This window comes from Lissotriton vulgaris, chromosome 1_1 (assembly GCF_964263255.1).
Source record: "Lissotriton vulgaris chromosome 1_1, aLisVul1.2, whole genome shotgun sequence".
Classification (NCBI taxonomy): domain Eukaryota; kingdom Metazoa; phylum Chordata; class Amphibia; order Caudata; family Salamandridae; genus Lissotriton; species Lissotriton vulgaris.
The window spans coordinates 260,660,873-260,677,691 of record NC_141685.1 but is presented as its reverse complement, the minus strand read 5'-3'; the positions used below and the strand labels follow the sequence as shown (position 1 = coordinate 260,677,691).

Sequence of the window (16,819 nt, the reverse complement as noted above, 5' to 3'; positions counted from 1 at the left end):
AAATAGGATGCTTAGTTAGCCTGGGGACGCTTTCTGTAATAATGAGGGACAATACAAAAATGCAAAAACAACTAAATAGTCATTAAAATGAGGGTGGAGGGTCGGGAGTCTCAAAGAAATATATTTAAGGACAGTACACCTGCAAACAACAACAATGCCTATGGATACCATGATGGCAGGTATTTTCACCGTAAGCATTTTAAGAGTGGTTAGTAGTTTCCTGCACTAGGTCTATTTTCTGCAGGATTGCTGCAGACATTTCCTGGATTTTTCCTATAAAAGAAAGCCTTTATCTTCAATCAGGATCCCTGCGATCCTTAACGTCTGGCATGTTGCCGGTTTCCCTATAGTGAAATTGAGAAGAACTTGAGTAAAACACACTTAATGCTTTACAGCATGGGGACCCGCAAACATTTTCCCAGGGGCCAAAAGTTTGGTTGCTGGTGTGAATGAGGGCCACACAGATACCAGCAGGGAGTGGTCAGGTGGTGGTTTGGAGGGGGGTGTAAGGTGAGCGTGGGGAAGCGAAGCATGTACATCTACTGGCTGAATTGATTTGCACAATGTGGAAAAAGAAAACCAGGGGACAATCCTGGCTTCACCGCTTGAAAAATTGTGGTACCCTGAACAATTATTTTATTTTACTTTACCTTTTATTTTCATATATAAGAGGACCTCGAACCATGACTTCAGAATGTGCACTGTAAAAATAATTTATCCTGTGTTTCATTTAATAACCTATATTATTGTTCAATGTATGATAGCAACCCCAGCCACCCAAAGGGTGCACATAACTGACTTGCCTCTTAGTTCTCAATTGGCAAAGTTACCAGGGAGGTGGGGGAAGCATGAATGTTTCTAAATTCATGTTTGAAAACTATCACTTAAAAAAAAAAGTACTTCTCAAAGCAGTGATCTGATTTACTAAGGGGAAAGATTCTGCATGTTAATGAAGGAGTAGTTTCTGTCCTGTAACTCCAGTTCTGTAGTAGGGGTATCTCTGTTATGGTCATAATCTAGTGAATAGTCTCACCCATGTGCGCCGACCCCGGAGCAAACAAAAATAATCTCTTAAGATGTCAAAAAATGCAGAACTGCACAGACACTTAAGAGAGAATTTAAAGACAGATAATGCAGCCTATATCCACAGGCTACACTGTCCAGTACTTCTACTAGAAATCCCACCAAAAATCCACAACAGCACAGCCTGTCAAGATTTCTCCACAGAGAAAAACTTTCCTTTTCCAGCAAAACCCTCTGGAATGATAGAGAGGAAGGAATGGACAGACAAGTCCCATAGGCTGCCATTATGTGGCTCAAAAAAGGATACTGTGCCTTTAAAAGAACCTTCCATAACTCTCTCAGTATCCCAGAATGCACAGCAGGTCCCTCTTATTTTCAGTTTTTTTGAAGGCTTAACACGCCAGACCTGTAGCATTCCGTACATAATATCTTTCTCCACCGGGGAGGAGGGCGAGCGCTTATGACTATAACAGAGATACCCCTACTACAGAACTGGAGTTACAGGACAGAAACTACTCCTTCTGTATTAGGGGATCTCTGTGTATAGTCATAATCTAGTGAATAGAATGGCAAGCCCATCCCCACATCAAAGCGGCGGTGGAGAGAATAGAATTAACACCACTACTGTGCGAACAGATTTCGCAGCGAAGCCTGCCCAACCTGAGCGTCTGTCCTGGCATCAGTGACCAGACAATAATGCTTACCAAGGTATGGACCGACTTCCAAGTGGCCGCCTTGCAGATTTCTGCAATAGGAACAGTACGAAGCAAAGCAGTAGTGGCAGATTTGCCCCTGGTGGAATGAGCCTTAGGTTTACCCCCTAAGGTCTTATTAGCCTTCTGGTAACACAATTGTATGCAGGACACAATCCACCTAGAGATGGACTGCTTAGAGGTCGCAAGACCCGTCCTGACTGATCCATAATTGATAAACAATTGGTCTGACCTACGAATATCTTTTGTTTTATCCAGATAAAATTTCAACACCCTCCTAACATCCAGGGAATGTAGAGACCTTTCCGCTGGAGATGAAGGATACTGAAAAAACTTAGGTAAAGTTATGGTCTGGTTAACATGGAAATCAGAGATAACTTTTGGAAGAAATTTAGGGAGAGTACGCATAACAATCTTAGCAGCATGAAATACAGCATAAGGTTCTTGGCAACACAACGCCTGAATTTCACTCACCCTGCGGGCCGATGTGATGGCCACGGGGAATGCAGCCTTCCAGGACAGGTGCTGCAACGAAGCCTTATGAATAGGTTCGAAAGGCTCCTCCATCAATCTGGACAGCAGCACATTCAAGTCCCATGAAGGCGAAGGAAGCCGGACAGGAGGGAACACTTTCTTCAAGCCTTCCAAAAAATCCATGATCACAGGGATCTGCAAGAAGGAAGTCTGTGAAGGGCATTTCCTATAGGCAGTCAGCGCAGCGAGATGAACCTTAATGGAATGAACAGTAAGGCCACACTGCGCCAAATATAGAAGATACGGAAGGATGACATCTTCCTTACACGTCATTGGATCATAGTTCTTGGACTTGCACCAGATGCAGAATCCCTTTCACTTGTAAGCATAGGAAGTCCTAGTGGAAGGTCGCTTAGCCTCCTTCAGTATGTCCATACAATCTTATGGTAGATTCAGGTGGACATACTGCACTCTCTCAGGAGCCATGCCGCCAAACTCAAAGACGAGAGGTTGGGGTGCACCATCTGCCTCCCCGAACTTCGTGAGAAGGTCCGGCCGGGACGGCAGCCGTACCGGTGAAGCAGGACCGTGAACCACCACTGTCTGGGCCATTCCGGGGCAAACAGGATCATCCGTGCCCTGGACTGGGACAGCTTGATGAGCACCGCCGGAATCAGGGGAATGGGTGGAAAAATGCACAGAAAGCTGTTCGACCAGTCGATCCATAGCACATTCCCCAGCGTCCCCTGCTGGTAGTACCTGGAGGCGAAATCTCGGCATTTGCTGTTTTTGGCAGTGGCGGACAGATCTACATCTGGAGTCCCCCACCTTGCGAAGACGTCTCCTAGTACTTAGTCGTTTATGACCCATTCGCAGTTTTCCTGAATCAGTCTGCTCAGAGCGTCCGTCTGAACATTCTGCACACCTGGCATATGAGACGCCGTTATCGTCACTCCTCTGGCTAACCGCCAGTGCCAGATCGCCTGAGCCTTCCTGTGAAAGTGTGCGTGATCTCGCGCCCCCCTGCTTGTCGAGGTAAAACATCGTGGTCATATTGTCCATCCGCACAAGCAAGGAGTAGGTCTGGAAGTACAGATGAAAGGCCTTCTGTGCCAAGTGAATAGCTCTGAATTCCAGGAAACTGATGTGAGACGTGGACTCTGTCGGAGACCACACTCCCTGGATCTGTAGATGGTCTGAATGCGCTCCCCAGCCCAGGAGAGACGCATCCGTAATGATAGTCCGAGTCGGGAAGTCCCTGTGGAAAGGAACCCCTCTGAGGATATTCTCTGCTGAGCACCACCATCTCAGGGACAGTTGGGCGTGAAGAAATAACTGAATCCGGTCGTACCAACACCCTTTCTTCTGGTTCCACTGGTCCTCCAAACCGTCCTGTAGCGGCACGCATGCGGAGTGAGGAAGGCACAAGAGGCCATCGATCCCCGTAGAGAAGACATCGTCCTCACTGTTGTAGATGGAGCAGCTAAGAGAGCCTGAGCCTTCCAAAGGATGGATAAGCACCTCTCCTCCAAGGGAGACACGCTAGCCGACATCGTATTGATGGAGGCTCCCGAGTACTGCAGGCACTGTACCGGGATCGGGACAGACTTGGACAGATCTATGTGCAACCCCAGACGGTCCAGCAGGACAGTCGTCCTGTTGAAGTGCAATCGTGCTTCTTGGAAGTTGGAGGCTTAGATCAACTAATCGTCCAGGTATGGGTAGACAAACACCTTGTTCTGTCTCAGGTGCGCTGCTATCACAGCCATGAATGTCGAAAAAGTCCTGGGTGCAGACTTCAATCCACACGGTAGTACGGTGTACTGATAGTGATTGGTGCCGACGAGGAAGCGCAGCAATTTCCGATGTTTCCAAGGAATGGGCACCTGGAGGTACGCATCCTGCAGGCCTAAAGCACACAGCCATCCTCCTCTTTGCAGCTTAGGATAAATCCGGCACAAAGACCGCAACCCTCCGTTTGCTTAACGCAAAACCAGATTGGGCCTGAACTCGATGTGGTCCTTCTCTCGCACCCGAAAGCACCATTCCGCAGAATGGCTGAGCCTGAAGTCATTGCAATTTAACAGCTCAAAAACCGAGATACTGCACTGCTCAACGAATCGTATTCCCCGGTCCTTGCCATCTGACTTTTGGCCCTCCTCCTTCCAAGGTACGGGGGCAGCGGCAGTCTTAACTCGGAATTTGGGGGTGCTGTTCGAATCCAATCTACAGCTAGATGCGTTTGTCAACAAAACTGTGGCAACGTGCATTCTGTTACTTAAAACACTGCGGAAGATTCTTTCTTTCCTCCCGCCCCATGCCCGCCCAGTGGTAGTGCGTAGTATCATCTTAAGCAGGCTTGATTACTGCAACGCGCTACTTCTGGGTGCGCCAGCTACTCTAGTGGGCAAATTGCAGCGAGTGCAGAATATGGCTGCTAAATTAGCTCTTTCCAGACGGCGTCTTGATTCCTCTTGCCTAGCGCTTATGGATCTCCATTGGCTGCCAGTTGCCCAGCGCATTGATTTTAAAGCACTTTGTCTTGTTTTTAGCGCCCTTCATGGTCAGGGACCGGTCTCGCTGCAGACAATGTTTTCCTGGTATATTCCCACTAGATCCCTCCGTTCCTCATCAGCCTGCTTGGTGATAATTCCTAAAATTATGAGGATTCGGATGGGTGGACGCTCCTTTAGGTTCACCGCAGCCAATCTGTGGAATGCTTTACCCTTGCCCTTAAGAAGCAAGGGGGATCTTTCATCCTTTAAAAAGGGACTAAAAAATCATCTTTTCCCCAGGATAGTATAAAGACTGAAGCAGTGTCAATTTGTGTATGGCTGATCAAGTCAAGTGCCAGGATACCCTCTGGGTGACAGTTTTGCGCTATACAAGTACGCCATACAATACAATACAATACCATGACCACAGGCTTTCTCTTAGAGACCGAAGGACGTATTATCTCCCTGCTTCCCAACAGGGTAAAGGCCTCCGCTCGGAACTCGCACAGCTGGAACTGAGAGTGAACTGGTGGAATTGCTGGAGGAGGGCTGACAAACGAAGACTGTCTAGACCCGGCCGGCCTTTGTTCGCCGAGGAGCATCAAGCTCTCCCGCGTATGCGCACAATATACTTGTGAATTATTAAATGGCGGCCCGGGACCACAGACAAATTCTGGGAGGAAAAGACGCCGCTAGAAAGGGCAGAGGCCTTAAGCCGTTCTCCACGCTCCAAACCTACAGCCTTCAAAAATCTCCGATTCAGACTTCATGCGGACCACTCACTACCCTCTTGGCAGCGCAAGGGTTGCCCAAAGAACGGGAGAGTAGAAGCACACCGCTGAGCCGCAGGCTGCAGAGACGTCATACGAATTCAAGTATGGCAACGTAGGACAAATCCACCATACCTGGGGTAAGCAGGAGAGAAAAACTCAGCTCCGACACCGATGTTTAGATCTGAAACTATCAGGCCCTTTAGACTATCTCTTGTAAGGCCTCCCTCCTGTCTCTCGGCAGGGGAACCACAAATCTATGGAGAAACACCCCGACACAGGGGTCTTACCACAACGGCCCAGCAACAGCGGGCCACAGCATGCTGTCTGCATGCCGCCACCCCTGTGACCAAGTCAGGAGTATGGTCGAAGCCAGAACCTCCTGGCAGGTGGTAGTGGACGAAAGTTAAGTACCGCCAATCAGTTAAGAGGAGGAGAGAGCCTCCCCGTACTCATGGAAGACGCCTCCATGGCATCAAGGCACGGGGGTTCGCAGACCGAGGGGCCAAAGGCCCCTGGGGTGGTGGGTGGGATTGGGAATCGAGAGAATTCCGAAACATCCCCGGTGGTCACACCAGTGGTAGCAGAGCAGAAGGCGACCCAGACGCTAAGTAGGTATGCGAATACTCAAAACTAAGCAAAAGGACCAACGTCCCCCGCTTACACGTGGTAAGTAGCCACAGACTCCCCATCAGAAGGGTTCCTCGACGCTGATCAACTGCACGGCGTCGTGAGTGGACGTTGCCGGGAACACAAAGTCCCCTCCTACGAAGAGAGGCTCCCCATTGAGCGAGGCCTGGAACAAGACCCAGGCGTCAAGCGCCGGCAAGTATTCCGCGGCTGTAACCCATGCCGTCGACCTCACTACGACGCCACCATCACTAAGACAGTGACTGTCCCAGCGGCATTGCTGTACATCGACATCAAGCAGCACTGCACAGAGACGCTGAGGCATCCATAACGGTGACGTCTGGCCTAACGAAAGATAGCGAAGCCTAAGCGACCAGCGCCCCAAAAGGAGCATCACTGCTCCTCTACGTCGAGCCTCACTGCTCCATGACGTCGAGCCTCACTGCTCCATGACGTCGAGCCTCACTGCTCCATGACGTCGAGCCTCACTGCTCCATGACGTCGAGCCTCACTGCTCCATGACGTCGAACTTCACTGCTCCATGACGTTGAGCATCACTGAGGCACTCCATGACGTCAAAGGCACTCCATGACCTCGAGGCACTCCATGACCTCGAGGCACTCCATGACCTTGAGGCACTCCATGACCTCGAGGCACTCCATGACCTCGAGGCACTCCATGACCTTGAGGCACTCCATGACGTCAAGGCACTCCATGACGTCAAGGCACTCCATGACGTCAAGGCACTCCATGACGTCAAGGCACTCCATGACGTCAAGGCACTCCATGACGTCAAGGCACTCCATGACTCCCTTGGCGCTGACAGGAACCGCGTCATAGCTCAGACGTGCCCCTACTGGGGAGAACCCCAGAGGTCACAGCATGGGGGCCGGTAGAGGACCTACCCTCTCCTTACCCAGAGGCTGAAAATGCCTTCAAACTCCCCTGCTCCAAACCTGGGAGCCGAAGCCTCCTAGAAAAGAAGTTACAGAGAAGACAGGTGTCAAAAGACACAGGCAAACACAGAATATAAACCCTGTGAGCTTCAGCTTTGGTCTTTAATCCAGCTTCAGACAAAGCACTTGTCAGACAGAAATAGTACAAAGACAAGAAGACTTCAGAAATTCTGCCAAAAAAAACCTCAAGAATGTAGATAAAGGCCAAAGACGTCGAGTGAAGCTGCAAAAACACAAAATTATCACAAAAATTGAATAAAAAAAAGCTCAAAAAAGAAGAGATAATGCTCCAGGGTCCTGCTAGCAGGAGCCGGAAAAAAGAACTGAAAGTAAGAGGGACCTGCTGTGCATTCTGGGATACTGAGAGTGTTCTGGAAGGTTCTCTTAAAGGCACAGTATCCTGTTTTGAGCCACATAATGGCAGCCTATGGGGCGTGTCTGTCCATTCCTTACTCTCTATCATTCCAGAGGGTTTTATGGTGTAATCTAGACATGCTGTGCTGTTGTGGATTTTTGGTGGAATTTCTAGTAGAAGTACTGGACAGTGTAGCCTGTGGATATAGGCTGCATTATCTGTCTTTAAATTCTCTCTTAAGTGTCTGTGCAGTTCTGCATTTTTTGACAACTTAATAGATTATTTTTGATTGCTCCGGGGTCCGCGCACATGGGCGGGACTATTCACTAGATGACTATACACAGAGATCCCCTACTACAGAAATACACTTTTCGAATTTTGAAGAGACTTATAACCCACTGTTGCTGTTGACCAGAGGGCCACGTGTAAAGGTCAGGAGGGCCGCCTGTAAAAGCCGGGAGGGCCGCCTGTAAAAGCCGGGAGGGCCGCCTGTAAAAGTCGGGAGGGCCGCCTGTAAAAGTCGGGAGGGCCGCCTGTAAAAGTAAAGAAGGCAGCGTGTAAAAGGTCGAGAGGGCCGCGTGTAAAAGGTCAAGTGGGCCGCGTGTAAAAGTCAGGAGGGCCGCGTGTAAAAGTCAGGAGGGCCGCGTGTAAAAGTCAGGAGGGCCGCGTGTAAAAGTCAGGAGGGCCGCGTGTAAAAGTCAGGAGGGCCGCGTGTAAAAGTCAGGAGGGCCGCGTGTAAAAGTCAGGAGGGCCGCGTGTAAAAGTCAGGAGGGCCGCGTGTAAAAGTCAGGAGGGCCGCGTGTAAAAGTCAGGAGGGCCACGTGTAAAAGTCAGGAGGGCCGCGTGTAAAAGTCAGGAGGGCCGCGTGTAAAAGTCAGGAGGGCCGCAAGTAAAAGGTCAGGAGGGCTGCATGTAAAAGGTCAGGAGGGCCCCAAATAAATGTCAGGAAAGCCGCATAGGTCAGGAGGGCCGCATGTAAAAGGTCAGGAGGGCCGCAAGTAAAGGTCAGGAGGGCCGCATGTAAAGGTCAGGAGGGCCGCATGTAAAGGTCAGGAGGGCCGCATGTAAAGGTCAGGAGGGCCGCATGTAAAGGTCAGGAGGGCCGCATGTAAAGGTCAGGAGGGCCGCATGTAAAGGTCAGGAGGGCCGCAAGTAAAGGTCAGGAGGGCCGCAAGTAAAGGTCTGGAGGGCCGCATGTAAAGGTCAGGAGGGCCGCATGTAAAGGTCAGGAGGGCCGCATGTAAAGGTCAGGAGGGCCGCATGTAAAGGTCAGGAGGGCCGCATGCGGCCCCCGGGCCATACTTTAAGAATCACTGCTTTACAGCATTAATCTCCTTTGTAAGCATCTCAAAGCTAAAGAAATGTGTATTTATATACTCCAGCACTTACCTCTCGTTAATCTCTTCCATCAGGTTGAGGACAGACGACTGCCCCAGAGTCGTTCCTCGATCCGGAATCTCTAGGACCTGCTCCCGTAGGTGGCGCAACTCACTAGAGAGCTCCCTCCTCAAGTCTTCCATCCTCCTTTCGAGCACAACGTCTGAGGTACTCCGGGTGGCGTTCTGCAACCGCTGCACCTCCTCTGTGACCCCACAACAAAGAGAAAAAGAAAAACTGAACTGCGTCCCAATAAGCAAGGAACATAACTAACGATGTGCGAGTGGCAACAATGTTCTATGCATGTCAGAGTCTTTCAGTGTGTGGCTTTCCTAAGCTTGGTGTGCCTTCTCTGTTTCTCTTAATGGCTTGTTCAGTGTTTGGGTGACTGTCTCCCATTCCCTCTTTTATAATGTTTCTCTTTATGTCTGTCTCAGTCTCCTTTCTCAGCATTTGGCTGACTGTCAGAGAAACAAGCTGATTGGCAGTCTCTCTTTTGTGGCTCTTGGCCATCGAGATTTTTTCGGTGGCTCTGGCAGTCTATAACTTAAAGAACATTTCTCTATGAAAATATCTCTTTCTGCCACATTTGATCTCTTTCTTTATGGCTCTAAGTGTCGGATTATCAGCTCCATTTTGTTTTCAGTGTGTTGCTCTCTACTTCCTCTCCAGTGTTTTTCTCTCTGAGTCCTGGTGTCTTATCATCTAGGATGAAGGTTTTCATGGACAGGTCTCAGTACACATGTATTTTCTAAGATTCACAATGGGGACCCGACACGTTTAGAATTAACACTGAATCAGCTTTCCGCCTCTTCATGTGAGCTGTGTGCATTTCTGCAGCCCATCTGCTAAGTAAAGTATACATATTTAAAGTAAAAAGAAGATTTTGTGGTGAATCGAGCCTAATTCTTGGCTCGTGAAAAGCTCGGGGGCTTTGTGGTTCACAAACCACTTGGCAAGGTCAGTAAACTGAGAAATGCAGAGTGGTTGGTAAAGCCTTAAATCTTTTGTCTGGTGTAATTGAATAATGTGAACAATCCGTGAACTGCATTTTGAGAGCCAATGTTGCAGGTAGGGAAAAACAGCTTGAAAGGTATGTGTGGGCACTGGACGCACACCTTTACCCCAGGTGGAACTAGGATTCAACGCAGAGGGTTCAAACGTTCTCCCCTCAAAAGTTAAAGCATGAGATTTACAAACTATAAAAATCTGCTTCAAGCCAAAATGCATAATATGGCAAGTTTCAGAGGCAGTTCATGGGCCAGGTCCCAGTTTTCAAGCTGGTTCTTAGGTTACGAGGGAAAAGGTGCATTCAGTGCCCTGTGGCGTCTGGGAGAAGGTGGAACAAACTTAAGGTGAAGCTCAGTGCAAATCCAAAAGCCACGTCTGCCACGCAAACCAAAGGGAGCACACAAAGACAGTGTCTTGCCAGCTGTGGCCCCAGAGAGTCATATGCTATCCCAAGGATTTGCTAAGCATGGACATTAGTCATTAGTAGGCATGCCTTTACCACTTGTACTAAACAGCCCATGGAATACAACATGGTGTCCTTTACAACCCGCTGTATTACATCGCTGCATTTATTTGATCACACAAAACTGATGGTAAGAATTGATTGTATTTAAATATATTAATACATATTGCTGATTTGGAAGACAGGCTTGAAGGTATAAATATGTGCATTACTAATGCAAACTACTTACTTCAGTCATGTGACTTCTTTATATGAATCTGCACTCATAACTTATTCTATGATCTTGTTTAAGGCTCTGCCCACAAGTCCAAGTCCTAAAGAGACCCTGTGAACAGTTAGCAAGGTTGAACTAAGTTAAGATCTTTTACAGGAGAGTGATACCAAGCCATTTCTGAGGACTTATGCCACTAGACATATGAGATTAATAATGGTTTACTGCACCTTATTGGGGAGCTCTTCAGTCTACTGTTTATATGATTAAAGGATGGAAAAGTAAGTAACTAAAATACCCAAACTCTAACACTAAAGCCTGGGACTGTATTTAAAATGTAAACCAATGGGCCATGAGTTCTATAAATCTTTACAAAATGAGCAGGTCACAGTACACCGTACTCACGTAAAAACTCCTTTGCACAGCACACAAAGGATGACGGGTAATAAATGCTTGCTTTTTGTATATGTGTTTTTAACTCCGATTTAAATGATTTCTCCATTTTTCTCCATTTGCAGAAAACTAATTTTCTTTATGTGCAATGTAGCATATATACAAATGTATCAAACATCTTGCAATAAGATATGGAATACTCACAGTACTGATCTTTGAGACAATTCTATTGAATACATTTTCAATGTTGTACAGAGAAAGTTATTGTTATTGAAGGATGTAGCCAAAAATCCTGGTGTGGTGCAGCTGGGCCTAGGGTGTGATCTTAGTTCATGCATTCCCTGTTTCAAAGCCCAAAGGACACAGCCGCGGATTTAGATTTCGGCAGACGGGTTACTCAGTCACAACGGTGTCTGATATCCCGTCCGCTGCCAAAAAAATAATCTCATAGGATATTATGGGATCTATATTTTTGCAGACAGGATATCTGTCACAGTTGTGACTGAGTAACCTGTCCGCCAAAACCTAAATCAGGCCCTCTGTTATTGTGGAAAATCTTTAGATTTCATAGCAAAGGATCCACAATATTGAAATGATTGGCTACACGCTGGTCGAGTGTCTTACTTAATATTGCTGATTTAGGTTTCCTGAATTGTTTACAGAGGTCTTTCATGGTTTAGCTTACATTAGTGTTCTTTTACAGCTTAGGTATTGGCACTGAATCAACAATAATGCTGGCTGATCGACATGCAACATGCTGTCTTAGTGGGAACTGCTGGAGGGAATGTTTGAATTAACTCGAACTAAGGCGAAGGTTGCTTGTGTTCAAGTTGAGGGAGGACCTGGCTTGGCAGTTCGGGCTGGGCTGTTCCCTTTGAATCTGGGTCAAGGCTAATTTGCTTACTTCTGGGTCCAATCTGAGGTGCCATAGTGTGCAAAATAACAAAGGACTTGGATGCAGCCCAAGTAATTACCAGTGGCTGAGATTAATGCATTCGAGGAATACCTGTCTGGCAAAATAAAGTCACATACTTTGGGAGGCAGATCGAAAACTCTCAGCTGTTCCTGCTCAATCTCCATCCCTTGGTCTGCTGGTGGTCTTAAGAAGGTTCTTGTCCTTTCTCTCTCTTTCAGCAGGGAAACATGTAGTTCAGGCCATAGCATCTAAGCTGAACTACAGTAATGCGCTGTATTTGGGCCTGCCTCACAGCCTGATTAGGAAATTGCAGGTGGCCCAAAACACAGCAGCCCAGCCTCAGCCTGCCTTTGAGAAGAGAATCCTTTTAAGACCCTGCTGTTAGTACACAGGGCTCTCCATCAGTCTGGTGCTGTCTATCTTCGAGGTAGGACCGGCATTATGTTCTACGCAGTCACCTGCGCTCTGCCAACGTTTTTCTGGCATAAACTTCAAGGATTAGAAGGTCTAGGACAGGAGGCAAGTTCTTTTCTATCCTAGGACCTTCAAAATGGAACAAACTCCCTCTGGAGTCATCAGCCACCTCCCAGTTTTGGAAGAAACTGAAAACTTGGCCTTTTAATCAAAACTATAAGTGAGGCTGCCCAGTTGTTGTCCACTGTGGATGCATAGCGCCAGGACACTCCCCAGAGTACTTTATAAATGACTACTACTTTACATTACATTCATGAAGGTGGAGGTGTAGAAATCAGCCCTGTCCTGGGACAGGAGATCTTCTGTAAGAGGCAGCCTGATCAGAGGACAGTTGCTCATGCTCAGGAGTTCAGGATCCCATACTCTACTCACCCAATCTGGAGCTACCTGGTTGACTTGGGTCCTGTCAGTTCTGTTTTTCTTCAAAACTCTGGGTAGGAGTGGTATTGGCGGGAAGCACACAGGAGACCTGAAGTCCACTCTAAACAAAATGCATCTCCGAGCAAGAGCCGCCTTGGAAACACGAGGATGCAAAAGTGCCGACATTGCGCATTTTTGGCAGTGGAAAAGAGATCTAACCAAGATTTGCCCCAATCTCGGAAGAGGCTTTGGACCACCTTTGGGTGAAGGGGCCACTGGTGATCTGAGAGGTATTGCTGGCTGAATTCATTCGCTCTGGCATTTAGGGATCCTGCCAGGTTCCCCACAACCAGGAAGATGTCCTGACGTTCCAGAGGTGCAAAAACCCCTGGAACAGGGCCCATGAACCCATTTGTTGCAGTACCACATTGCAGTGGTTTTGTCTGTGAAAACCTGAACTAGCCTCTTTGATGGATTGGAGGAATGCTTTCAATGCCAGGCGTACTCAACTCCAACAGGCTGATGTGGAGTTGAGATTACACCGAGGACCAGAGTCCCTTGATCTCCACCTCTCCCAGATGGCCACCTTAACCTAGGACTGGAGTATTTGCGACCACCATGAGTTCTGGGAGGGGAAGGGTGAGGGGTCTGCCACAGATACAAGGGTGGTTTGTAAGTCACCACTGCAGGTCTTTTGCGGTTCTCTCCAATAACTGGACTAGGTCAGAGAAATTCCCCTGAAGTAGAGTCAACTGGAACTTCAGGTCCCAGTGCAGAGCCCGCATATGCCAACCGGCATATTTTACCTGCAGGATGCCATGAAGCCCAGCAGCATCAGAACCAGTCACACCGAAACTCAGGATAGAGTCTGAAACATTAGTATCATACCTGAATATCTATACTCGTTGCATTACTTCAGCATGTCGATAGTGAACCCCAGCGAATGCAGAAGGTCCGCTGTAGTCTGGAGTTGGGAGACTACTTCTGGGGGCGATCCCACCTTCAACAGCTAGTGGTTGTGGTAGTGGAAGAGTGGAACCTCTAACATACACTTCTGCGACCATCGCCGTCACCTTCGTGAACATCTATAGGGCAATTGTAAGGCCGAAGGGGAGCACAGCTATCTACAAAAGTATGCATCCTACAAGCCCAGAACGACCATCCAGTCTTCAGGATCCAGGGAAGACAAGACCTGAGCCAGAGTGAGCATTTAAAAAATAATTCTGTTCCAAGAGAAAGGTGGTTCTTGGTCAGCTGATCTGAGAAAGGTGGCAAGGGTGGTGAGGTTTCTTGAAAAGAAAGGGCATGACCCCGCTGAACAATCTGAAGCACACATTTGTCTGAAGATATGGTTTCCCATTGGGGCAAGTGGTGCCAGATCATATTGGCAACCATCTGTCCATGTATTGTGAGGATATATGAAAAGAGGGGGCATCGTTATGAAGGTGTGCAGCCTCTTTGATTCCCTATTTGGGAGTATGGTAGGGTGGTAGTATGTTAGGGAATGTGTTGGGGTTAACTTTGGCAGTAGAGGACTGGACCACCATACTCTCTGGGGTGGGGTGGTGGGGGAGGAAGGCGGAGTCACCGGGAGAGGAGCGATGACTGCAGGTGATGGTTCTGTGCACAGATGTTTCTGTGCAGGGCTTTGCCCAGGCCTCAAGCAGAACACCAAGGAGGGCTTCATTCAAGTGAGTAAGAGTTCTGAAGGGGGTACCCAGGTTGAAGTAACTCTGTCAAGACGGTGGTCTTGAGTTCCACCATGGGCAAAGTTAGGTCCAAGACCTCAGCAGCCTCCGGTTCACCATCACAAAAGAGGGCCCTTTCTTCTACATAGCCACTGCACGAGAGGAGAGATCAGTGTTTGGTGAGGTAGACGGAACACTGACATAAGCCAGTTCATCAGACCATTTATCCTCGGCCAAGGACTCCTCTAGGGGTCAGGATAACTATAGGGCTCCTCAGATACCCTCAACCAGTGCTCCTCATAGGGCCTTCGGTGAAATAAGGCTCTGTCTCCGATTCAGACTGCCTCTGCTTGGTCGGCGCTGGTGTCAAAATGGTAAAAAGCTGGTTCGGATTCATATCGTAATCAGGAATAACTGGGATGGGCCTCAGAAGTGATCACAAAGTCATGGCTGGGGTCAATCCAGATCCAACAATGGATCCTTAAAGGCTGACCAGTGCCAAAGGCAACCCACCTGTAGAAATTCAGTCAGAGTTCCTCTTGGACCCCTGGTGCCGAAACCGATCTAGAGGGGTCCAACCACCCAAAATGAGGTCCATTGCCTCATAAAATTCCTTTAGCTGGAGAGGGGGTCACTCCAGCTCCAAGAAACTTGGGGAGGAACGAGGCTTAGATTTGGGACATCGTTCCTGTGCCTCACACAGTGACTTGTACCGGCGTGGGGGAGGATGGGGGGTTAGGGGGGGGGGGGGGGGGAAGAGTCTAACTTCTTCTTGTGGGAATTACCTGAAGAAGTCCTGGATCATGAGGATGACTGGCGGGAACAACTCAAACGGGACCAGAAGCTGTGTGGAGTGGTGTGCCGAGTGGCCAGGAGCTTCACCGCTCGCTGGCAGATTGTCTTCGGATGCAAAATCTTGCAATCTGGTTTGGCCTTCAATTGTGGTCCAGCCCCAGGCACACAAAGGGGGGGGGGGGGGGGGGGGGAGAGGGGAGGAAGGGTAGACTGGTCAAAAGAGTAAACAGAACGTTGTAAAAATCCATTAAAAAAAAAAATGACTGAGGGGAACTTGATCAGGATTTGAGCTGATGGCACCGATAAGGACCTGAGGTCAGTGCGCTAGTGTTGCATCTGTATGAGGCACCGCACACATCACTTCCAGCGTGGATGACACCAACAATGCCATGTGGAGTCAAACAACGCCACCTACCAGCACGCAAGGAGACTGCTCAGAAGATTTTCAATATCCAGTCTGAGGCCTATGGAATATTCTATGGCAAAAGAGTCTGCGGCTAGAAGTCTCTATCAGATATGTTCAGTACAAGGTCCAACACGTCAGTCCAGGCTACACATTTTAATCCTCCTGCTTGCGATATATTTTATTGAACTAAAATGTTATAGAAAAGCATCAAGGGCTGAAAACTACGGGGTTCCTCAGATGAAGGTGGTGTCTGTGTAGACAGCAGCTTGGTGGGAAGTCAGAATTACAAGTGTAAATATGTTACTGGGGAGGGACGTGAGAGACAGTCAAATTCCTACCATAGACTTTAATCTCAGTCAAAACAAGCATTGGCAATTGCAGTAGGCCTGGACTCTAAAAGGCTAAATTAGTGACTATGTCAAGACGAATGGCTGGCAACGCTGAAATGGGACTTCTGTTAGAGAAAATCCACTTCAAGATGGAAGCCTACAAGTCCGTCATGGAACATGCAAGAATTATGATGCATGGTCGCAATATTTATTTAGCTTTCTAATATGGCTGTTGGGCATGGAAGAATGGTAAATTAAAATTATGTGAAGAAGTATGAAAGAAGGCTAGCAACCCAGCAGAACATTGAAGCTGATGCACCTTATTTATAAAAAAGAAAAACAAAAAGACTAGGGAAGAAATCCATCAAATCTAAATCATACTGCGTATACAAAAAGCCATCCAAATCATGAGCTAGGGGCTAACACAACGCCCACAGTAAGTATATGTAAAGAGACTTAAAAATCAAAAAACATTAACTGACATACTGACAAGAGAACAGTAATCTGCATGGGAGAGCTCATCCAGCCATATTACACTCATGAGAGCCAGAGAGAGTGCTTGGACTGCGGAGGCGGAGATCCCGGCTGAAGGAATCAATAGATGGGAGAGCGGAAAGGGGCAAATAAGAGTGACAAAGGTAGGTAAATAAAAAGAAGAAAATGAAGAGGGGCAAAGAAAGAGGAAAGAGGGGCAATGAAAGAGGAAAGAGAAGCCGGTGGGGGTAGTGGTGGTATACATCTGAAACCCAAGATGAAAGTATAATCACAAACATCAACATTATCCAAAGCAGTAACTGGTATTTTGGAGGGGGTATAAACATCATTGAAATATTAATAAAAAATATTTTCCATTGCAAACTCAGCACATGCAGCCCAACTCACAAACATTATTAAAGATGCCTGATGCATGTTAAATAGTATAGAAATCGTATGTAGAAAATACTATTTTCATACAGGGTACAGAGGAACCCCTAATTTTG

The 16,819-nt window shown here is 47.8% G+C and overlaps 1 protein-coding gene across 1 annotated transcript in view; it reads right to left on the bottom strand.

The window, feature by feature from the left end:
• LOC147746874 (uncharacterized) overlaps positions 1–16,819 on the bottom strand; it is a 290,318-nt gene that overhangs the window by 164,399 nt on the left and 109,100 nt on the right. The window contains exon 6 of the mRNA XM_086952279.1: positions 8,806–8,998. Coding sequence (XP_086808405.1) covers positions 8,806–8,998 — 193 coding nt within the window. The remainder of the gene's footprint in view (positions 1–8,805; positions 8,999–16,819) is intronic.